This window comes from Sinohyriopsis cumingii, chromosome 2 (genome assembly GCF_028554795.1).
Source record: "Sinohyriopsis cumingii isolate HCF-2022 chromosome 2, ASM2855479v2, whole genome shotgun sequence".
In the NCBI taxonomy this organism is placed as follows: domain Eukaryota; kingdom Metazoa; phylum Mollusca; class Bivalvia; order Unionida; family Unionidae; genus Sinohyriopsis; species Sinohyriopsis cumingii.
The window spans coordinates 32,972,677-32,997,802 of record NC_142962.1 but is presented as its reverse complement, the minus strand read 5'-3'; the positions used below and the strand labels follow the sequence as shown (position 1 = coordinate 32,997,802).

General features: G+C 33.5%; 2 protein-coding genes across 6 annotated transcripts in view; one reads left to right on the top strand and one right to left on the bottom strand.

Annotated features, from left to right (window-relative positions):
- The window catches only part of LOC149804592 (gephyrin-like), a 164,669-nt gene extending 162,314 nt beyond the window's left edge, over positions 1-2,355 (bottom strand). For all 3 annotated transcript variants that reach the window (XR_016416167.1, XM_089941991.1, XM_089941979.1), the window contains exon 1: positions 2,287-2,355. Coding sequence is in view for 2 of the 3 variants with exons in the window: in XM_089941991.1 (XP_089798117.1) it covers positions 2,287-2,335 (49 nt within the window). In the remaining variant the exon portion in view is untranslated. The remainder of the gene's footprint in view (positions 1-2,286) is intronic.
- Positions 1,980-25,126, top strand: part of LOC149804591 (rRNA-processing protein FCF1 homolog) — a 28,237-nt gene continuing 5,090 nt past the window's right edge. Inside the window, exons 1-7 of one of the 3 annotated variants that reach the window (XM_089942003.1) lie at positions 1,980-2,090; positions 9,236-9,303; positions 12,379-12,447; positions 14,320-14,468; positions 18,214-18,286; positions 19,092-19,179; positions 23,048-23,142. In XM_089942003.1, coding sequence (XP_089798129.1) covers positions 2,043-2,090; positions 9,236-9,303; positions 12,379-12,447; positions 14,320-14,468; positions 18,214-18,286; positions 19,092-19,179; positions 23,048-23,142 — 590 coding nt within the window. In that variant the 5' untranslated portion in view covers positions 1,980-2,042. Of the gene's footprint in view, positions 2,091-2,413; positions 2,467-2,629; positions 2,687-9,235; positions 9,304-12,378; positions 12,448-14,319; positions 14,469-18,213; positions 18,287-19,091; positions 19,180-23,047; positions 23,143-25,126 lie in introns of those variants that run through there. The other 2 variants (XM_089942022.1, XM_089942012.1) reach the window with 2 other exon arrangements.

Below are 25,126 nucleotides of genomic sequence, written 5' to 3'. Positions count from 1 at the left end.
TTTTTAATAATGCTCTTTTTCTAATTAGGTTGTTCGTTATTCTGTTTAAATAACATTTATTTTCAAAATGTCCAACATATGAAAGATCATTCCAACTGGCTTGAATATCCATCACGTGTACGTGAAAAAAAATCTGTGTATTATGTCACTGCCTGTTGTTTTCTTGATAAGTCTGGATTCTTTCATGGTGTTTGCTATTATCTTACCAAATCGGGAGTCCCCAGAGCAGGGAACTAGACTAACTGTTGACATACCACCAAAGAAGATTCCTTTTTTTCAAAAACAAGCGACATTTATTTCGTGAGTCAATCGTTTACGTTGAAACTCAATTTTTGTATTGCTCAATTACTACAATATTGATGTTGTGATTTCATTGGAATTAATAATGAAATATCTTTTCATACTTGAGGATATCTCTAAGTGACAGTTCAAAAATTCTCTGAAAGTCGCTTGTCCACAATGTACTGTATCTGTGAAAATCAAGCTCTTTATTTTACAACGTATTCATTTCGCTTGGCTGCCTTGTTATCTTTGATCATAGTTCTGAAAGAGTCGGTTAATTTAAGGTAGTTCATGCTACATACAAAATAACATTTATAAGTGTTTGATTAATCAAATGAAGTGAGATCACCAACATACGACCGGGCAGCTAGATTTTAAGTTTGTAGGATTTTTGTGTCTTTTAACTTTTCTTTTATTCCACCTCCTTTATTTGATTCAAAAGACATAATTAATGTGATAATACAAAGGAGACAATCTTTTAATTCAGTGTAACAATAAAACAAATACTTCTCGAAGTCAGTTATCAAAACACAGTAGGCACTTAATTCGGTACTCAGAGAAATGCTCAGACATAGTTGTTACAGTAGATTGATGCATTTTACATTTAACTACAAGAGGACACATAGCATTACACCTAAAGGAACTAAAAAATTGAACTAGAACACAAATTTCAATTGATAACAAAATTATTTAATTTGCATTTATTTATCAAAGTATTGCCTCCACTCGGCGTGACATTTTCATTGATTGAAATTTCCTTACATATCATTAATTGCAGTGTACTAGGAATGTCATTTGTAAAGAAAATGTAAAAAATTGTATGACCTATTTTTAAATTTGATATTTCATAGTGTTGATTATAATTTCAAGGTTTTATCTGCCGTTTTTGACGATAAAAGGATGATACATCAGAGTTTCCATTACCAATTTTTATCGCAATTTTCTTAAAGTTCAACAAATAGGGATCGATTTTTTGGGTATTTTCTGGTTTAAAAAATGGAATCCACGCCTGACCCAGCATTATAAGCGGGTTCATGAGTTATCAGTGCGCAAGTTTTCGAGTGGTGTATGTGATACTTTCCACTGACTGTTCAAATTTGTATTTCATTTTTCAAAGTAAATGTTCAGAACCAGCACAACTTAAAAATATATGTCAGGCTAGTGGAAATGACTGCAGGCTAATCACGTGACTATGTAAGAACAAAGATAAAACCATCATCAAAGATCACATGCTCATATTCAGTCCAAGGCAGGCACAAAAGATAGCAGCTATGTGAGTAATTATCCTGGATTATCATAATTAAAAAACCCAAAAGAGGTAACATCATCCCAAGGCAAAAGTAATGCATAGAAACCATCCAGACAGTGAGGACTTTATTAGTAGGAACTGACTAATGTTTGAGACGGAGCTGATATTACTCTTAACTTGGAATGATGCTACCTTCCACATTTGCATCAGTAATTGAGCATCAGGCGAACAACCAATGGATAACACAGGTGTTCTGTCCCAACAGGGATTAGTACCAAATAAGAACGATTTCTGTGGGATTAAATGCCATGGCTCAGAAGGAAAGGTATTTAATAGTCTGCGATAACAAAATGCTGATACACCAGGACGAAATTGTGTCAAGCACCGTTGGTCACCACCTTCAGAAAAAGAAAGTGGAGAACAAGTTGGTTTATTCCAATACTATATTCGAATCGTCCCTATGTGCATGAAATCGTGTATTCTTGACACTACAGTAAATAACGAAGTATGAATGTCTCTTCGGTCAAAAATCTACCCCATAACCAATCATATGAAAGTGGTGAGTGCTACCTGGAATCAAGGAAGTACTTAGTACAGGTTGTAAATATAGAGCACTGGAATGTTACTTGGAATCTAGTTAGGTAACAGATTGTCTTGAAATTTCCGTCGATCACAAGCTGAAAAATGTGAGACATACTTTAAATATTACTTAAGGTTATATTAAATGAGATGGCACGACAAGAATTTCAATCTACCGGTTAAAATTCCAACTCTAATTTGCTCTTTATCGCCCTTGTTCGCCATACTTATATCAGTCGACTGGTATTCCCCCACCCATGTTAATTTACTTAATTTGTTTATTTGTTGTACACCAGTCAATATAAGGAAGAGCTCTTCACCAATAAGGTGCCTACATCATCGCAGCAAAACAGATGGTGAAAGTCTTTTAACATTTTTCATTTTTGTATTCACCCTGATTCAATCCTTTCAATTTATATCTCACTGTGAATTTTAATTTTTAATTATCCACATAATAACTCTATGTATGCCTATATGTAAAATTCAGCAATCTTTGAACCAGCATCAGATAACCTTCACGTGGATTTGAAATTAATGTCTCCTGGCTTAATGTTTCGCGTAGTCCTACAGTACAGTGTAAGACGTATCACATATTATGTTTTGGCGCTAGTCTTATTGCTTAAATAAACGGCATTGTTTAGTGTGTTCCTATATTGGCTGACATAGGAATGAGAGACATGTCAGTGTATCCCATAGAGGTAGTCCCACATGTAAGACATAGCACATGTTGATTTTGTTTAGGTATCAGCGTCAGGGCTTACATGTAGAACTACCCCTAGAGGCGAATGGCTGAGAGTCAAAAATCCCCTTGGTGTCAGCATTAATTAACCCAAAAAAACTTTCCATTACTGGAATTATTTTCAGTAAATAAACCATACAAAAATGATCACTTTTTTTTAAAAATATGTTGTTTGCGCTTGCTGTGAGCAAAAACCATGAAAAGGAGTATACTTTATTTGCTAATTTGTTATTTCTGATGCTTTGACGTTCTCAAAAATACCATATTTATTAACCTGAGATGAAATTTTAAATTTGGCCTGTTATCCCTACAGACTGAGTTTTAAAAAAAAAACTTTGGCATCAAAACTGGGGGTCAGATAAAAAAAATTGCGGTCCCTGAAGCACAGATGAAAGTAAAGGGAAACTGCAAATTTTCAAGAATATTTCAAACACATGGCAGCACACTGAAGCTACAGTAGTCCTACAAAGTAAGACCTTGGCTCTTATATTTGTGTTTTGGGCATCAAGGTCATACTGCCTGAATAATGGCGCTGTGTAGCGTGTTTTGATGTCAAATAACATCATAATGAAAACAACATTGGAAAATGCTACACAGCTACATTATATGGGCTGTAAGACCTTGATGATCAAAACATAAATATATGGGTCATGACATTGTAGGACTAAATTGGAAGCTTTTCAGTAAATTAAACTCATGTTGATTTAGGTGGACTTTACTTACGCTGATGTATTTTTTAGAATAAGTTCAGGTTCTCACACAAGCAAATGAACGTGTTTTCAAGTTCTGTTGACCTACATTTCAATTCATTAGAATGAAGTGAAAGTGGGAATGCCAAAATTGGTTTAAAGGATAATAAGTATCTTGAACAAAACAAAGCTGTCTAAATACTTTTTTCAATATTAGTATATTTTTTGTGGTTTTGTTAAAGAATCATTCTTCAGCATAATTAGATTTTGGCATTCCCAGCTTCCATTGCATTCCAACCAACTGAACAGGACATGAAAATGCATCTATTTGCTACTGTCAGATTTTGATCCCACCAGGAGAAAGATGGCAAAGTAAATATAATCAGTTAGATTTAAATTTGTGGAAGAATGTCTATATGGGCCGCCAAGTGTGTGAGATATTCCAGAAAACTTTAACTCTCATTCTCCTGTCAGTCGACTTGGGAACATGCTATACAAGGCCTTTATTTAGGTAATGTGGCATGGGACCAAAACAAAAATATCATGTGACATGTCTTATGCTGTAGGAGTAGTGTTTTGCAAATAGAATAAAGTCGCATCAGAATAATTCCAAAACAGTCGGCTGCATTTTGATTTTATATTCAGTTAATAGTTACCACTGTGTGGCTTGAAAATGAAAATTGTATGTTACATTATTAATATTGAATAAATGAAGGACAGTATATTAATAACATTAAGCTTCATGTGTTTTCACGGATCATATTGTATTCAACACTTTTTGGCATAAACTAAACTAAAGTTATTATGCTTGAGATTCACCCAGCACATAGAGGAAAGAATATCACACAAAATAAGGGAATATCTCCAATTACTGAATGTAACATTTTATACATTTTTATTCTGTACAGAGAAATATTTTCACATTGTCTATAAGAACCATGTCCATTTTTCCACTGACTAAATCCTTCGGGGTATTAATAGGTAAACCAAACAACATTGTTATTTGTTTCAACAGAAATTTTATTTTCTAAATGGTGTTGTTACTTTAGTACTTACCCTAGTACTAATATTAGTACACCTACTTCATGGACGGAGTACTAATATGAGCCTATTTGTAACAGCTGGGTGTGATTCACACCTGATGCTTTTTCCGCCCATAGTAAAAAAATTGGAACACGTGACTTACATATATCGAATGAAATTAAATAGTCCTCTTATTTAACACCAGAATTGCTGCATATCTTTTGGAAATACTTGTAAAATATTATTTACCTTATTTATTTTATATGTTCTTTTAGATCATCCACCAAATAAGTCCTAAAAGTCAGTGCAGAAATTTAGTGAACCCATTTGCAACACTGGACCCATTCAACAAATTATACTAACAAATGGAGTTGGAGATCTTTTGGCTGCCATTTGAACATACAACACAGTTTCCATCACTTTTATACTTATTTTTCCATTGGCCCCTACTCTTTTATTAGCTGTGTTGGTAATAGACCAGAAGTGCATATTGGATGATCTCTTGTCTATCATCCATTAGTACAAGGTTGTAATTGCTACTCCTCCTAAATTACTTGGAGTATTGCCTTTAGGTCATGGGTCATACCAAAGTCTTATACAGATGATACTAGCAGCTGCCTCACTTGGCGCTCAGCATTAAGAGGTTAGTGTTAGGATCGGTCAACCTAATTTCAGGATAATGTGACTGGGCGGGACATGATGACGCAGTGCTAGACATCACTATAAACTACCTTGCTTTAAACATCATAGTGATATGATGGAAAAAATGTAAAAGCTACATTAAAAATCCAAATTACACACACCTACTATGTGGATGGTCATAGCAACATGGGGATTTTACTAAAAGACTTCTAACATCCAACATCCAATGAGGCTGCATTGGCAGTCATGGAAATCTTGTTACTGCTACTCCACCTGAATTAATGGTCAGATCAACACATTATTTTTGTGGAAGGCCATCACTGCCAAAGCTATGAAAGTAAAACAAACTAAGTAACATGCAAATAAATCAAGAAAAGATCAAATGAAACAAGCATGCTTGTAAACTAAAACTATTACAGCACAGACAATAAGATCAGTACTCAGACAAAACAGGATAGTGTAAAAAATAAAATTAAAAAATATGAAACATGCTGTTGCCAAAGAAATAAAGACATTTAAAATAAAAGATTAAAACTCGGATAAAACAAGTGAGGCACAAACGAAACAAATGTCAAAGAAAACAAAGAAAAATCAGATGACAAACCAAATGATCACATTTAAAATAACAAGATCAGTAATCAAATAAAAGAAATGAGATCCAAACAAAATAGACAAATGTCAGAAGAAACAACCAAAACACAAATGAAACAAGCAAATGCTAACAGAAATAAATCAAATGCAACAAAAATCAAGCAGGATAAGCTTACATAAAACAAAACAAAGATACGACAGACAATTTTAAGAAGCACTCACATATACAACACCCATGTGCAAATACTATTGACAAATAAATGAAACACAGTAGTCAAATGATCAACCTTAAAAAATGAACAGAAGGTTCCCTTGCATTGTAAGGGGAGATTGCATTTATTAGGCCAAGAACGCAAAACATTTGCTGTCTGTGGCGGTTCAAGTCTAAGATTCAGCCAGTGTGGGCATGTCAGAAAGCTTGCCAGTAGCTTCTCGTGGGTCAGTGGTTCTTTCCGGGGTTTTCCGGGTTCTTCCTCCGCCATGTATAGCCTATCGTGCTGAAAAATGGCGTTAAACCCCACAACAACAACAACAACAACAAAACATTTGAACATGGAGCATCAGACAAAATTATATAACTAATTCAATAAGGCATTTAAGTGAAGCAGCCGATTTGTTTTCACACATCATAAAAAGCAATACAGGTGAATCATGACCACTGCGGCCTGTTTCAATGATGATAGGGCCATTAACAACATCATGACTGTCCGGCAAATTAACTAGGGCAACATCATTGAAAATTGACAATACTTGCTATGAATTTGCAATGTATTTTTTTTAAAATTGGTTTTGAAATGTTTATTTTCCATTTCTAATCAATTCAGTTTAATTCATTAGAACCTCATAAAATGATGGGCATGCAGAGGGTTTTGAAAGCATTTTACATGTGGTTTTATTAAATACTTTACTTCTTTTGAGAGAGAGAGCTTTATGAATTATCCCCGGATTCTGGTTTTTGTCCACATATTACTAGCCATAATGATTATTTTAATTTTATTTTACAACAAATCATAATCTAATTATAGTGGTGAACATATAGATCATTGTATTTTAATATTTTCATTAATTAGATTTAATTACTTAATAGCAAAAATGCTTGTTGTCTTTCGTCCTAATTGTGAATCAGTTCTGTAAGGTTAAATTGTTGAATATTCCACAAACAATTATCTGAAAATTTACAACTACATGTACATTAAAACTATAAGAAATTACCAGTTATGTGTGCTAATTTCACAGCTGAATTACCAGTATCAACATTTTCTCTGAAACAAGAAGGTAAAATTTTTCTTAGTTTTCGTACTCCATCCCTGCCTGAAAGGTTTATACTTTGTATCTTTCATATATCTGAATTCTGTCCAGTAGAGCACCATGTAATTAGTACTGTCTTTAAGCTTTTGCATGTAACTAAGACAACTGTCAAAAGAATAATTTTTGTAATGATTACTATGGGGTTTTTTGAATTTTTTTGTCTATCACAACTTTTCATACCAGAAAATAATTAATAAATACAGACTTTATATGATCATGTATGGAGGAATCTGGTTACAACACTAAGGAAGGAAAATGTTTAGATTCGCAGAACTGTGTAGCCTATTTGACAAGGTGATGATAGTTATCATCACTTCAGACATTATTGTGCCACAGAAAAATAAAGATACATTCAGTCTGAAAACATTTATGCAGATGGAAGACATGGTTTAAAATCCTCACTGACTTGGAGGTTTATATGTTCATCACAAAAACAAGATTTTAAGTTGTCGTAAGGAAAGAGATTTAGAGTTTAATAAAACCAAACATAAAATACGTTTAGGTCTATCTACACACTTGTTGGTTTATGAGGTTATAATGAATTAAGCCGAATTCATTAGAAATGGAAAATAAACATTTCATAACCAATTAAGGTTATTTTCACTGAAAACTCATCAACATAATTGTGTTTGATGATGTTTCAGTTTATTTTGATATGTACAGATTTGAACTTATGAGGATTATTGTACATGTATGTCATTTAGATACATGGAATTTGGGCAGAAAATACAAACACTCCAGATTTAACTGCACAGTTTAGATTTTAACGAATTTAAATTGGTTCAGGTAGTAAATTTATGTTAATTAAAATATCTTGTAATCTTTGCATAGTATTTGCAATGTTTTTTGTACTTATAAGCCTAGTCCAACTGAAAACTGCACAGATGCAGGTCCACTATGACATAATGTACTGGCAGATGTGTATATGTTTAGTTTGTTAGGAGTAATCAGTGGAACAAAACAAAAAGACAAAGATCCTGATCTGCTGATGCATTGTGTGACAGCAAATCGGTCTGTGATGTTTGCAGTTAGACTTACTTGCAAGTATATATGGTAAATTACAATTACTTGTAATTGGAAAATATTTGATTACAAATACTTATGATTGTTTGAAAATTATTAATCAACTACAGTTAACTATGATTATTAATCATGAATATCCCAGGTCTGGTCTGAAGTTGTAGTGAATTAATGATTATAGTAGCAGTAGAGCTTCTAGCTTCTGCTACTGCTTTGGTGTAAAATTATTTCGGTGTGTTGGTTTATTGGACTTCATTCAAATAAAGTTTATGACCAAAACAAAAGAAGAAATTTGTTACTGGATGTTATGCAATTGTAGTCATCTCAAACATAAACTGTAGATAACTTTATACTTAATACTAATCATAAATCATATTTAGAATAGCAGGAAGTGATATTTGGTTCAGCCTCTGATTTTACGTGTCCACATTGCAAACGATTTATCTAGAATAGCAGGAAGTGACATTTGGTTCAGCCTCTTATTTTACCTGTCCACATTGCAAGTGATCAATCTAGCCTCATGACTGAAGTGGCAGTCAGTCTTTTTGAAATGCATTTTCAAATATATGCATTGATGTTTGTAATATTCTGAATGCATTTATTTTGCAAAATGGCCTTAAAATATTGTGTGCATAACTTTTATCATTTTTGCAGATGACTATGAATTGCCTATAAATTATCCAGCACTTCATTCTAGTTTTGTCTTGTCTCAACAAGCATGAGGCTAGGATTTACTGGGTGTAGGACACACTATGTGGCTGTTTAATACACTAATTTGATAATTACTGTCAGATGGTCAGTTTTGCTTGATTGGACCTATCTTCCAATTACAGGCATACTAAAAATACGGAACTGTAGCTTCTTAACTCTATGACATTTGAGTGCGTTCTCAAATAGTGTCACCTAGTTGCAAGGGGGAATACAGGGTGGTATTTTGCGACTAATTAAAAGTGAAACTGACTCTTTTGCCCATTTAACCCCATGGATGATCCTCCTAACGTACATGCATGTAGCACTAGTTTTACAGTTTCTTTCAGCTAACAACAAAGTACAGTCAGATTCATTGTTATTTTTTACCTTTCATAAATTGACATGTGTTTTCATATATTGCAGGGTAAAGTAAAGAGAACAAAGAAGTATGCAGAGTTGAAGAGAGTTTTGAGTTTGAAGGACACTAGAATGTAAGTCTGTTAGAACTGGGAATTCATTAAAATTCAAAGATCATTGATGGATTCAGAACTAACCAACCATTGATTTTAATTGGTTGAAGATATTTTATATATTTTAGCTCGCTTTTTTGGGTTGTCTCTATTGTGCTTTATTGCATTTTTGGGAATGTCTAAGCTTACTCAGAACTGTAGTCAGGCTTGTGCTGATGTGCCAATAAACCCAGTACATACATACATACATACATTCATACATACATACATAGCAACATTGTGGCTTCTTTTGAAGCTTGGTGAAAAAAAAAACTTTTTTTAACTTCTAGAATGGCTGAGTCAATTTTGATCATATTAGGTATGAATGTTTCTTATGTTATGCTTTATCAAAATTTCGTCTAGATGGCTTGCCTAGCAATTGAGTGGCTTCCATAGCATCCAGTGGAAAAGTTATTTTTAAACCCATCTCTGGAACAGCTGGGCCAGTTTTGATCCAACTTGGTCTTAGGACATGTGCCATCGAAATTAATATCCAAAGGACATGTGCTGCCAAAATTAGTAGTCCAAGATGACTCCATTGGCATCATTGTGGCTCTAGCAACCCTGCGGAAAAACCTGGATTTGACTTCTCTAAAATGGCTGAGCCAGTTTTGATAAAACTAAAAAGGACCTTTTCTTGTCAGCTTATGATATGGTCATTGGTCCATCATGCATTATACATCTGCCATCCATCCATTAATAATTGCATGTGAACACTCTAGAGGCTTCCTCTTATCAAGTTTCAATTAGATTTGGTGTATAAGATTTGCTGAATTCAGATAGGAGTGACATCCATGCATATTAATGAGGTGATATTGCATCTAATTAGCTTAGGTTGTGAACACTCAGGAGGCCATATTTCTGATCAGATTTAGTACATAGACTCATATCATCAATGCCTCAGATAATTTAAATTATGGACAACAAAGTAACTGATTGGCTGAGTATGTTAATGCTTTATATGATATATTTCTGATTGGCTGTACTTGTAGTAGCAACAGTGTACCTCCTTAGCAACCAGGTGGAAAATCTGTTTGCAACTTATTTGCATCGACAGTTGAGTCAGTTTTGCTTAAACATTTTAGGAATATTTCACAGAGCATGCTTTATGAAAATTTTGTTCAGATGCTTTCCCTGTTGATGGTATGAGTTAATTAGCAACCATATTGACAACCCATTTCCAGCTTTTTCTCCAGACCAGTTGAACCATTTTTGATCAAATGTAATAGGAATGTTTGTTAAGCTAACATTTGGAAATGTCTCCAGGGTGTCTTCAAGCATTTATGTTGTTTCCTTTGCAACCAGGCAGAAGGGCCCCCTGTTTTTTAATAGTGTAATTTTCGTATACTTGGATAAACAACTGATCATTTGACTTTTTTAACTAGTCTTAATGATTTTATTTAATTATCACACCATTAACATTTACCTTTTCTGCTAAGTTTTCTACTCAGCATAGTTACTAAGTGCCGACTATTTGAAGATCTTTGCTGATAGAGATTTAAGAAGAATGTCCAGCTTGAGTATCAGAATGATCAAGAATTATGGGGCAGATTCAGAATTTCTGCTAGGCTGGTTCTGTTTTGAAGGGTGACTGCTTATGTGTTCTAGCACTCCTAGGTTTTCTTATATAAAAAAATCTTAAAAAAAATATGAAAGCAACTATTGGCTGAACATGAATAAATATGTAATCAAAATGAGTAAATGTAACCTTGATAAATTGTATTGGAAAAACTGCGGTTAATGCCCAGAAATTTGGAATCAACATCATCAAATTTGCAACTTTTAACAAAAGTCGTATAATTTGTTAAATTTCTTTTTCTTAAAAAAAATTCTAAATACACTGTAATTAACAGAATACAATGAACTATCAATCATTTTGAAAGGCAGCTCTGAAAAATAAAAAACCAATTAAATAATACTTGTCATCTGTAATTCATGTCTCCTTTTTTATATATCTGTGAATTCAGTTTTAGTGTAATCATCATAGTCAGGTGTCTAGTTACCTCATTTCAGTTGACCAATCAAGTGCCACTGTAAATATTATGGCAGTAACATCATTAAAGTATCTAAGGGCTGTTCCATTAAAACGTACATGGGACCCAGCGAAGGCACTTTTAAAGTGGGATACCCACCCATAAAGGCAATTTAGAATTTTCTTATCATCTTAATATGAAATCTGTGCAATCAAAGTACCCTGGCATATATTTTTTAAAAACTGCCTTCCCTGGGTACCATGTATGTTTAAGTGAAACAGCCCTAATGTTAATCTGTGGTTCATCATATTCATTTGTAGATGTGATCATGGTTAATTAAGGAACCAAGCAAAAGGCATACCCTGCTAATGAAAAGCTAAACTTGTACCCTCATTATGCTGCATTTTTGTTTTTGGACCCTGTTGTGTGCAGGTTATCAAGGGAGAGGTGTTATGTTTCTCTTTGTTCAAACTGTCATACATTTGCCATATTGTTAGGTTATGGAAAAAGTGTACTATTTTGACTGGAAAAGAGAGTTTAAACTAAAACCCTTTAAATACATTCCACTGCTAAGGGGCAACAATTCAGATGTTGACCTATTACCTTGGTATGGATGATGCTAGGAAAATGCCCTGAAAATGCAATTTTTTAAATTATTTTCTCTGTAAATTTGAGGCTCCTTTCATTCAATTTTATTTGCACAACAGTAATTTTGGGTTTTTCAGGCTAGCTGAACTGGGGAATTATGATCCCCTGCTACTCATTTAATTTATGGATGGTTATATCATATATCCCATACTAAATACTGAATTTACTGCACATATTGCGTGAACTGTAACAAAACCGGTTTGTCCAAAATTGTTGATTATCCTGTTGTGTAAGATCACAATTTTCAGCTTATACTGTCTTTTTGCCTTGGAAAAATAATTTACTCATCCTGGAAAAATATTCAGATATTTCAAGTAGGTAATGTTAAATTGGAGCATGATAGGTTCTATCGAAACATTATAATTTAATTTATTATCTAAGGAACAGTAGATGTGTTGATTTAATTTCATAACATAATCTCCCTTTTTCTATTTAGAAAGAAGAAAGACAGATTAAAGAAGAAAAGAAAGAAACCAGATCCCCAAAATATGACAGTTCGAGAGGTGTAAGTACATCCTTGTATGCAGTTCATTTTTTCTGGAATTAGATTAACTTTTAATGCCTAACCTATGTTAGTGGAAACATGCCAGTCTCGTTTCCAGTGGCAATGACATCATCAACAGTTTGTTGAGGTTTTGGTTAAAGTTTCTCATTTGCCTACAATTCCTAAACCACTTCTCAACATTTGTGGCATGAATCATTATGAAGCTAAGACAAATAATTGTGTGATTTGTTCACTTGCCCCTTGTCCTTTGAGGTCAACATTTTTGTTCACTTGCCCCTTGTCCTTTGAGGTCAACATTTTAGTCACAGAACAGTTGTATTAAAGTTTTGGTAAATGGTTTTTCGTTTGCTTCGTTTTCGTTAAATCAACACATCTCCTGAACCCCTGATAGATTTTCTTCATATCTGGGATGAATCAAGGTCTTGGTGAGAGGAAATTTGCATTAAGGTTTTTGTTCAGGTATTTTCATTTGTTTTTATTTCCTAAACCCTATGAGGGATTTTCTTCATACTTGGGACAAATCATTGTGAATTCTAAGACAATTCATTCTGCAACATGCTTGCTTTCCACTTTGACTTTGAGGTCAAGGTCACATTCATCTGCTTCAATTTCCTAAACCCCCTGATGGATTTTCTTCATACTTTGGATGAATGATACATTGCCTCAATGATATATCTTGTGAAATCCTCATTGAGCTTCGTACAACAATGCTCCGACTGTCCTTATCCTTTGCCTTCTTTTTTTCCCAGTAGTATAAGGGTAATATCTGGATCTAATGCAGCAACAAAAAAATATCTTGACATTAAAAACTTTGTGATGATACAGATTTCCAGTTGAACAAGAGTTTTCATAAAAGGTGTGTTTTCTAGTTTCTAAATTCTTTATTACCAGTGCATAAAAACATCAGCCTGCCTTGAAAACAAATCCATCTGATGCCTTTAGAATTATTAATGTTAATAATATGCATGCCTTAAAAATCAATTTGCCAAAAAAAATTTATTTCATCTTTCATTTGTTCATGTTGAAAGAGAGCAAGAGGAATTGACTTAAAAAGACATTGTTAACTAAAATGTTCAAAAACTAATTTTATTAATGTATGAAAAATTTGATCATGAATCAATGTGAAAATTACTTTCAGAGAATATTGATTATATTTGTCAGTGCTAAATTTGAAAAATATGAATGTAGATAAATTTTCCTAATTGACTTTTAATCTTCATATATCAGAATTCAGTTCCTCTGACACATCTACACAGCAAGCCCATAAAACCAAAAACCTTTGGGACCCAACAATTATTTTAATTTTGCAAGGTTTTGGGTGTTCTGATGGTTTTGCAATTGTGAAAAAATATTTAAGTTTTTAAGTGTTTATTGATGAGAGAGAGTGAGAGAGATTGATAATTGTTGATCAGACTAATTTAATCCTGTAAGGATAGTTCAATCCTATGACACTTAGCTGGGCTTTCTGGCATCTTGACTCACGTGAACACAAATTACTGCCATGGCTACTTAAATATATTTATGGATTTCTCACTAGTTCTGTCAGTCTACGTCAGCAAAACATTAAAAACAGAATACTAAGCTTAATTGAAACATAATCCAACTTTGATAGAAATTAATTGGTTTATGATCTGACATGTCATGGTTTATGTTCAAATTTGTGGACACCATGATAGTCAAATTAAGGGGCCATGTATACTCACTTATAAATTTAGTCAAACTGCAAACAACAGAGATCTGATCTGCTGGCACATAATGTGAGGCAGATCTGGGTTTGTGCAGTTTGCAGTTGGACTCGTCTTATAAGCAAGTATAGATGGTATGTGTGAATACTACTACATTATTTGAATAAGCTGATCACTTGTATTACAGGCCTCAAGCTTCCAGTGCTCTCTTCTTTCGCTACAACACACAGCTGGGACCTCCATATCATATCATTGTGGATACCAATTTCATCAACTTTTCTATCAAGAATAAGCTGGATATCATTCGGTCAATGATGGACTGTTTATATGCAAAGTGTAAGTGTTTTGCATGGTAAATAATGTGACCAAATCATAGTTAACAGGTTTAGTGTTCTGAGAGATTTCAATCAACTTTTAAGCTATTTGGGCTCAATTAAATGTTCTGACATTTTTACTAAAAGTGTCCAGATTTATGCTATAGGGAATTATTTAAATTAGGTAGGATTGACTGTTTTATATATTAAATGGGAGACTGTTTTTCCTCAAATACTAGTTGTTTTGAAGGACTAATAGATCCAGCCAATGTCTGCATAAAGCATATGATACAGCTAGCATGCTTGCCTGGGCTTTTTGCTAATCATAGCATCACACAGTTTCGTACTACATTATTTAAGGCTGAGATCTCAAAATTTGGGATATATTTAGGTAGTTTGCAGTTGTGTACAAATGTATTAAGACTTGATGATAGGACTAGATTGGTATGATATGATGAACGAGAACTTACATATTTAATTGTTACTTTAAGTTTGCAATTTTTGAGTGGTATTCTTGCTGGCTTCCATCTTTACAGAAAAGCAGAAATAGAAATTGTGTGTGTGTGTGTGTATTGCATCCAGACATGAGGCAAAGTACATTGTTCTCAATTAGTTTGTGCTGCAGAGTCCAAAAAATCCAAGTTTTCATACCTGTACTCATATTTTTAAAAGATGCTTTTATTGATACTCGTACTTTGAAACGGAAATGTAGCCTGTAATCCAGAGTACGTCAGAAATTTAGGCAATTACAGCTTTGAACCTTTCCTCCTTCTCATTTTAATTAAAACTTAAAATTGACAAAGCTGGAAAAATGAATAGTAGTAAATGGTACATTTAAGCATAACTCTCATCTTCACTAGCAAAGGTTCTGATGTGATAACCCTATCTACACCTTGGCGGATCCAACAGATATATTGGTGCTTTGTCCTAGTGACATCTATTGGATTTCATGAGTTGCCTCCCTTAGTATGTAATGCTAGCTAACCAATAGCATGGTGCATTGTACATTGGCGAAAATAGTGGAGGCAGTTGACCTAAAAAGGATACTTTAGAAGTTTAACATAGAAAGTATGACTATGTACCAGAAGGAAGCCATTAAAGGTGTATTTTAGTGAAAGATATTTGTGCAAATACAGATTGGCACTTGAAAATTGTTTATATATCAGTCCATTCAGGTTGTTCATTCCCTTTGTCTCGATCATGTAGGAGCAGTGTTCAGATTTGAACAACCAAATTTTGATTGGATGCAGTGGGTTGCCGCTGCATCCAATGAAATTCACAGACCTGAAGCACAGAAATATCTGCTCGATACGCCAAGGTGTAGACAGGGTTATCACATTGAAACTTTGGCTAGTAAAGGTGGCATGACTTTTATAGATGATTATCATTTCTTCTCTAGTGACCTTTATTTGTTATCTAGACAGAATCATATTCCCAGGAACTACTTGGACTACTTTATCCCCAATTTATTTGGGAACAGTTATAGCTTCCTACATTGTTGGCAGAGTACCGTATTTCATGTTATTTTTCGTACGCGAAAAAATAATTATTGATTTCAGTGTACGAAATTTATATGTAAAATAATTATCATTTGGTGGTACTGAACATGTACGAAAAATAAAGGGATCTTACCTGAACAAGTTCTACAGAACACACGATACTTGACAACCTAACTGTACAAACATACAAAGTAAGTGTATATTTTCTGTCTCATTCTGCTCTCAACTCAAGAATTTAATTACAATAAAAATAAAAGTACTCAAAAATTTTTGGGGTCATTAGTGAACAAGAGAAAGAGAGAGGATTATGTCTCAATGTGCAAGTTCATCTGCATTTAGAGCATATGTAGCTGTTATGTTGTGTAATGTTGGCAAAATGATAAAGATGGTTTGAATTGTCGCAATTTATATGTGTGTGTGTGTGTGTATATATATATATATATATATATATATATATATATATATATATATATATATATATGCAGTATGATTGGGGGGGTCATGTGACCCCTTTGGCTTATGATGTGGGCACTCATTCTTATGCCTTAATCAGTGTATTTTCTTACCAACAGTTAATTATTAATTTTTGTTAAAACAAAATGGCAATACACTATTTTCCATCTTTTTTGCAAGCGTAAATCTTCTTTGTAGAAATTTTTATGTCCAATAATTTAATGGATTATTTTCGAAAAATGCAGAGTGGTATGTACGAAAAATTATGATACATTTAAATAATTATTATTTTGATAACTGGATTGTGTACGAAAAATTAAAGGGTACGAAAAAATACATGAAATACGGTATCTGATAAAAATAATGTTTGGTTTAAACAATATTTATTCAAGGAAACACCTCATATAATTCAAAACAATGCAGTATCCAGGGATTCAGTAGGAAGCTTAAAGTTTATTAAAACTATCTTCCCTATTTCAAAGAAATACTAATAGTCAATATTTGTCTAGTGTCTTAAAGTGGACACATCACTAACATATATATAACTATATACATGATCAATTCTAGTGTATATAATAATTGCAGAGAGCTATATAATAAGAAATATATATGTGGTTGTGATCCATGTATTAGGCTGATAAATGTTTAGATAATTTTACAAAGGTTTGAACCACACAAAATATGTATTAATTTCATCAGAGTACTTAAAATTGCCAGATAGTAATGCCCTAATTATAATTCAGTATGGTAATGAGAAAAGTATACAGTGTTTTAGAGCTGTATTTTTTATATTCTAATTGAGAGTGTTTGACTGATTCAGTATTCAGGCATGTACATTACCTACGGATGGATACTTTATTGATATTATATCACTAGATGTTTCCAGATTGGTAATCACCTCTTTGTCTTGGATGGATACTTTATTGATATTATATCACTAGATGTTTCCAGATTGGTAATCACCTCATTGTCTTGGATGGATACTTTATTGATATTATATCACTAGAGGTTTCCAGATTGGGAGGGATGCTGATGTTTACTTATGATTATAAGAAAGGAACATGAGTATCTGTATCTTGCTAGTGACATGTGCCATATATACTTGCTTACAAGTATAGTCCAGCTGTAAACTGCACAGACCCAGATCTAACATCGCATAATGTGCCATCAGATCTGGGTGTGTGCAGTTTGTTGAGACTAATCAGTAGAACAAATGTATAGACCCTGATCTGCAGTCACATTATGCCATGCCAGATCAGAATCTTTATTGTTTGCAGTTTGATTAAACTTACAAGCAAGCATATATGATACATTCATCCATTTGATCATGTTTAATGTAGTATTACATGAACCCTCCAAGGCATATTATATTACATTTGGTCCTGTTTAATGTAGTATTACATGAACACCCCCCCCCCAGGCATATTATATTACATTTGGTCAAATTCTGATCAGCAGTTTTTGAAAAGGGGTTTGTTTAAAGATTGTTTTGCTTATGATTGTTAGCAACAGGAGCAATATTTGATGGCAGATGAGCATCATTTGCAATAAATTGAAAGACTTTCATGCCTTTATGCACTCTTTCAAACTCAGATAAGGTCAGACAGCTTGTTTTTTAGAAGTTGAAAATAGCAATTATTGAAGAATGACATGAAACCGACAAATTGCCATTAGCTTGATTATATGGCCAGGTGGTCTAAAAAGATTGTGTTTTCCCAAATAATGAAATAAAACTTGTAGCTCAAGAAAAATACACAGGTATTATATCTAATTAAAAGGAAAATTACTAGTTGAAATTTTTCTTTTCACTTGTAGGTATCCCATACATTACTGATTGTGTGATGGGTGAATTGGAGAAACTTGGAAGCAAATACAGGGTAGCACTCAGGTAATTTTATGTTTCTGTGTCTATTTAGTACTCATTTGGGCAGGAAGAAGAATACATGATATATATTGGAACCCAGCCATCATTCCCTAAAAGGATACCCGAGGTAGATGCTCAATATTCCCTCATCCTATTACCTATTCCCCTAATGTAATTAATCAGGGAATGTATTTGAAGGAGAAAGCAAATTTTTTAAGTAAATTATGGTTCTCTGAGAATACTTACCCAATCACATTACTTAAAAACCCTCCCAGCCACCCAGTCATTCGAGTATTCTTGATGGTATATCACTCAACTAAAAAGCTAATAACACCTGGTGGTGGAAAGGAGAAGTAATGGGCAAGAGTTGTTGCCCTTTGTCTACATGAGTTTGACAGGAAAAGTTACTTTCATCTTTTAGTAGAGCTAGATTCACGAGGTAGCAGGCTAATATTCCTTACGTAATATGAATGTGTATTATGAGAGAAGCATAATTTACTTAAAAACTTGCTTTTTAGAAAAGTGTATGTGTATGTGTCTGATTATATATATTAGATACCAGCAAAATAATTATCTTTATGTTATACCACAACGGTCAACATTTCATTGTCAGTATCACTTTAGTCTTGCTTTATTTTCTGCACGATAATTAATGTTTATGCTACTGGAAACTACTAAAAGCTTCATAGGGGCTAGTGATGTAATTGTTGATTATACTGTTTTTTTTATAAACAGGGTAGCCAAAGATGTAATTGTTGATTATAATGTTTTTTTATAAACAGGATAGCCAAAGATGTAATTGTTGATTATAGTGTTTTTTTATAAACAGGATAGCCAAAGATGAACGGTTCCAGAAACTGCCATGTCTTCACAAGGGAATTTATGCAGATGACTGCATTGTTGAGCGAATAAAACAGGTACCTTATTTTTCCTGTGATGAGACCAAGGTGCCAGCCTAATCTAAAAAGATTGGCTTTTATGATCAAGATGTCACATGAGTTTGATAATGGGTGCAGGCAAATAATAGGTGGTGTTGCGTGCAGTTGGCTAGGATTTTGTTCCACTCGGATTTGTTGAATATGCTAATATTGTCAAGATGATTTTATTAAGAGCAAGACCTATTTATATTTATGTCAGAGATCATGCATCTGATATAGAGATTTTTTACAACTCATCAGACTATTTTTTAATGGGGCTATGTCATCAGGGTCATACTTGAATATGACTGGAAGTTAAATTAATGCATATTAATGATGTGAACCTGGATCTGGAGCTTGTCAGTAATCTAGCAGCTGTACTTTTAATTAGGTTTTGATCCAATTTGCAAAATCTTCTATTATGAAAATGTTGAATTAGTGTGATTATGAGCACGATCATATTAATGAGGTAATTTTGTATCTGATTTGGTCAGCCTTTTGCCAATCAGGAGACCAAATTCCTATTGGATTTTTATTCCAAATTAAGTTTACATTAACAAGTAATATGTGAGACTAACACATAATAAAGTGTCATGTATCAAATCGACTGAGATTGTTACCTCTCAACGTCTAGAGACATTTTTTCTCATCCAGTTTCTGTAAACCCTGGTAAATTGTTTTAATCCATTATGATCTTAGATAACATTCATTATGAGCAAGGGACTTTGAATATTAATAAAGCTTTTATCTTCAGAATTTTTTTAGATGAGGATATAGTAAAATTGATAAAGTCAACATGGTGTAAAGTTTGGGAAAGAATTTACTTAAGAAGCATATTTGCAATAATAAGTCAGCCATGTTATAACATGGTCAACTGTTATGTAAGCTAGCGAGTCTCATTTTTATGCCCCAACAGAAGCATCTCGATTTTTCTGCCCACTCACATATATATATATATATATATATATATATATATATATATATATATATATATATAGAGATAGATAGATATATACACACACACACGTCTGTAAACCCATCCCAAGACCATCAGAAAAATTGTACGAAAATTGGAGATGAAATTTTATACAGATGTTCATACAAATATGTATTTGTCCTAATTAGATTGTCATGCAGATTTTTCCTTTCCCCCTTTTTTATATAATTGCACTTTTATTAACCTACATAACCAGGCCTTCCAATTTTTGAGATGATTTATTTTCAAAATTCGTAATATTTTTAAATACTGCCAAAAATGTCCAGACACTGTTTCTTTACAGGTGACAAAATATAAATGCAACTTAGACCATAATCTAAGTAATGTTTTACCAGTACTAAAAGTCTGGTGATCAAGAAACTGCTTTGATTACCATAATTATCAAATGGAGTAATTGAAGATGTTTTCATTAGGCAGCAGTAAAAACAGAAGATGGGCTCCACAACTTTTGATCAAACATTTCCCCAAATAAAGCAAGCCATGAGTTTGTGAAAGGTAGTGATAAAGGAAAATCAACCTTTCATCTTGAAACACTTGGCCCAGTTAACTAATTATTCCCTTTGATAATTGTAAAATCAGTGGTTATAAGTGTTACCTCAAGCCAACTTGTTATTGCAGTTTTCTTTATATTTACTGAAGGAGAGCATACAAAGAGAAACAAAACATTCATCACCAAAGGCGATTAACTGATGTAATGTAAAGTATTTAAATATTTATGCTTGTTTGATATTTTTTTTTTCTTCTCTTTTCTGGTAAACTAAACTGGGTTTGTATTAATTGGTGATACAGAAGTCATTAAGATCTTCAACAAATGAGGGCAGTATATATATAAATATATATATATATATATATATATATATATATATATATATATATATATATATATATATATATATATATATAGAGAGAGAGAGAGAGAGAGAGAGATATATTGGTTGATGCAAAGAACAATGGCCACTTTTTGGCTGAAGTGAGGACATATGTATCTAGTCTTTATTGCCATTTAGAAAAAAGTATTATTGCGGCATAGGGCTAGCAAGATTGATCATGTAATCAGTTAATTAATTGATGTATGTGTTAAATATGATTATCATGCAAAAGATGGTAATCTGATGTTTAAGGAAGAGATTTTGTCATCATGAAAATTACTCTTTTACGTTGAATTTATAAATATAATTTGTATAATGTCAGACATGTGACTTTGATATTTCAAAATTGTCTCAATTGTTTTCTGTCAATCATGAGAGCAGGATTTCACTCATTTCTTATTACAGCATATGAGTGTAATATCATTATAAGCATCTTTATTGTCATGTAAAAAGATCATATAGATAAATGTGCAGTGGAATAGTTCACTTTACTGGTCCAACAATGCAATTACTTTCACACTTCTAGAAGTCTGTTTTTTGTACTTGCAAAACAAAAATAATTTTTAAAAATTTATGTAATGAAACCTATACTGATTTTGGGACTGATTAGGAGGCATTTAATGTCTGACTATGTATGTTGTAACTGACCATTAATGTTATAGTGGCTGAATAGCCAGCCATACTGAGGCTGCAGGCATCACATTTTATATTTGACCATGAATGTTGTGAAAACGTATAGTTTGACTCTTTCCTGTGTGTATGTACAGCTAGTTGGTTTATGTACTTACATCAGCTCTTCATGTAACACATTTCTAGTTTACTATATATACTTGCTGAAGACCAACAGAAAACTGCATAGACCAGAACTGCTGTCAGATAATATGCTGCTAGATCTGGCTCTATGCAGCTTTCAAGAAGTAGGCAGTAGAACAAATAACACAGACCCTGAACTGCCAGCATATTATGTGATGACAGATTACGGTATATGTTCTTTGCAGTTGGACTTAACTTGTTTGTGAGTATATATGGTAATGAGTATTAGCATCTGTTTGAGTACCATACCAGGATTAGTAGTGGGATTCAATGCCCACCATGATAGCTGCCTCGTTTTATCATTGGAGAGGGCATTTATCTTCATTTCCTTAGCATGATATTACCAGTAATCTGTTAAAAACACTATTCAAACCAACACAAACAAATTGACATTGGCTAGTTCTTTTTTTGGTGGGAAGACAAAATTTTCTTCATGATGCTTTTGGTTTTCTTTTAGGTTAGTTTTGAAGATTGTTGTTGTTGTAGTTGTTGTAGGGTTTAACGCCATTTTTCAGCACAAGATAGGCTATACATGGCGGCCAGTATTAATGGTGGAGGAAGAACCCGGGAAAACCCCGGAAAGAACCACCGACCCACGAGAAGCTACTGGCAAGCTTTCTCACATACCCACATTGGCTGAATCTGAGACTCGAACCCACGCAGACAGAGGTGAGATGGCAGTGATCCGTAACGGAGAACGCTTTAGACCACTCGGCCACTCGGGGCCCCCAGTTTTGAAGATTAAGTGCCTGGCATGCTTGTAAGGATTGATTCTCATTGTTGAACAGTTCCATGGAAGTTATGGAGAAAATATGTTTATTCATTCAAATGTAATAAACATTAATCAGAACATGCACTGTTTACCAGTATTTGAACATTTTAGTATTGTACATGAGCAGTTATATTGCAATAAATATATTGTGTAAATTGTCAAATTTAATTAGTTGATTTCTGCATCCCATGTTTCTTAATATTTTATGACATATTTTTACCTTTCTCGAATTGCCTGCAAAAAAAATAAGAAATTTGAGAAATGTGGGTCACAATGTCTTCAGTTTTCACATTTGTTTCAGCAGGGTGGTGCCAGAATTTCAGAAACATGTATTGCATGAAAACAATTAATACAGCTTTTTACCATGTTATTTTTTTTTTGGTCTTAAATTTTATGCTGTTTCATTTTCTTGTACAGCATAAGTGTTATATTGTGGCTACATGTGATAAAGATCTCAGACGGAGGATACGAAAAATTCCAGGTGTACCAATAATGTACCTGTCACAGCGCAGGTAAGTTGAAAAGATTCTGTACTTCTTTTACAACTCAGAACTCAAGCACAAGGCTCCAGAATTTGGTCTGTTAAAGAACTCAAGCTCATACTCAAAGACCATACATTTTGACAGTCTTCATATTGATTAAAATAATACTGGAATCACATAACTCTCAGATTTTTTTAAAGTTTCTAGCCCCTCTATTAGACTGCCAAATTTGGATGACATAGATGCACCCTAAGTATTTTGTCTGATTTTGAAGTTTTGAGTTTGAGATCAAGTTGATATCTTAAAAATGTTTGTGGGCCTGACAGAATACTTAATCAATAAAATTAGGCAATCTAAGTGAGATACTCTTGAAAATTCTGAAAGTGGCCGAGTGGTCTAAAGCGCTCTCCATTACAGATCATTGCCATCTCACCTCTCTCTGTGTGGGTTTGAGTCTCAGATTCAGCCAGTGTGGGTATGTGAGAAAGCTTGCCAGTAGCTTCTCGGTGGGTCGGTGGGTTTTTTCAGGGTTTTCCTGGGTTCTTCCTCCACCATTAATACTGGTCGCCATGTTTAGCCTATCGTGTGCTGAAAAATGGCGTTAGACCCTACAACAACAACAACAGACTGCTAGAGCTATGGGTCTTGGAACCAAGTTTCATGTTCAAAAAATGGGGCCTATTATTATATTACATAGATCATCTTTGTATTTTAATATGTAAAGGATCTTAAATGAGTGAAATTCATTAAACAAGTTTGATCTTAATTATTTTTAGAGGCTAAAGATTGACGTAAATATCATTTCTAAATGAGCACAAATATAAGATTCCATCAGTAAAAATCATGAAATTTAATTTAATTAACAATTCCACAAATGGGACAAACTGAGTTTCTATTAAGAACATCTGGATGCTTTGATCATTGTTATTTTTGACATAATCACTTGGTAATTTTCACAAATGACTTATAAAATATCTTAATGAAATTAGATATAGATGATGATGAAATTATCTGATAAATGTGGGATCAGTTCACAGATACAGTAAAAACAAAGTGTGAAAACAAAATGTATGATCAAATTTCAAAGCTTTGATGCGCATCTACAGAATGTCAAAACATGTGCTCTAGGGTTAACATTTTTTCATTTCATCTGCATAGTAATTCCTTTGAGGGTTTGCTTTTATATACGGACCAGATAATTAGTAAGCATCAGACCTTCATCTCCATACACACACCCCTCACTAAACCCCTTTAGATACCGTGTATACTCACTTGTAAGTTGAGTCAAATTACAAACAACAAAGATCCTTATCTGCTGTAGTATAATGCATGCACAGATCAAAGTGTATGCCGTTTGCACTGCTGATTATTTCTAACAAACTGCACAGGCCCAGATCTGCTGGTGCATTATGCAATCTGTACATTTGCAGTTGGACTCATTATTATAAGTGAGTAGATACAGTAAGGTCAATGTCATTTGAATATTTTGCTTCTGTTTTTGTTAAAGTTGTTCTTTATGATCATGAATCCCAAACTCTAGAGGGATAGCTGTCATATTTGGGTTGTAGAATCAGAAAGCTCTGACCCTTTCATATCCATGCACTCCTTTTAACTCTGTGATCTATAGGCAAGGTCAACTTCATTTGAAAACTTTTTGGTAAACGTTTGGCATGAACCATGGGATGAATAACTACCATACAGGGGCTGTTCAAATACTAAACACTTTTCTTTGATATGTGTGCACTTGTACCCTCCTTTGACCTTTTATCAATGTCAAGCTCAATGTCATTTGAAAGTAAAAGCATGTATTTGTATCAGACAAGGGAGCAGACTAAACATATATTTAACTTTGGAGTTTATGGTTATAAATTTGAATAGGAGTGACATGATGGAAAACATCTATATGAGCAGTTTCATATTGATCCTCAGCTTTTGTTTTCTTGGGGTGTCTTTCTAATGTGTGGAATCAAACAGAATTATCCACACTATGCAAATACATTGAGGGAAGGTCATT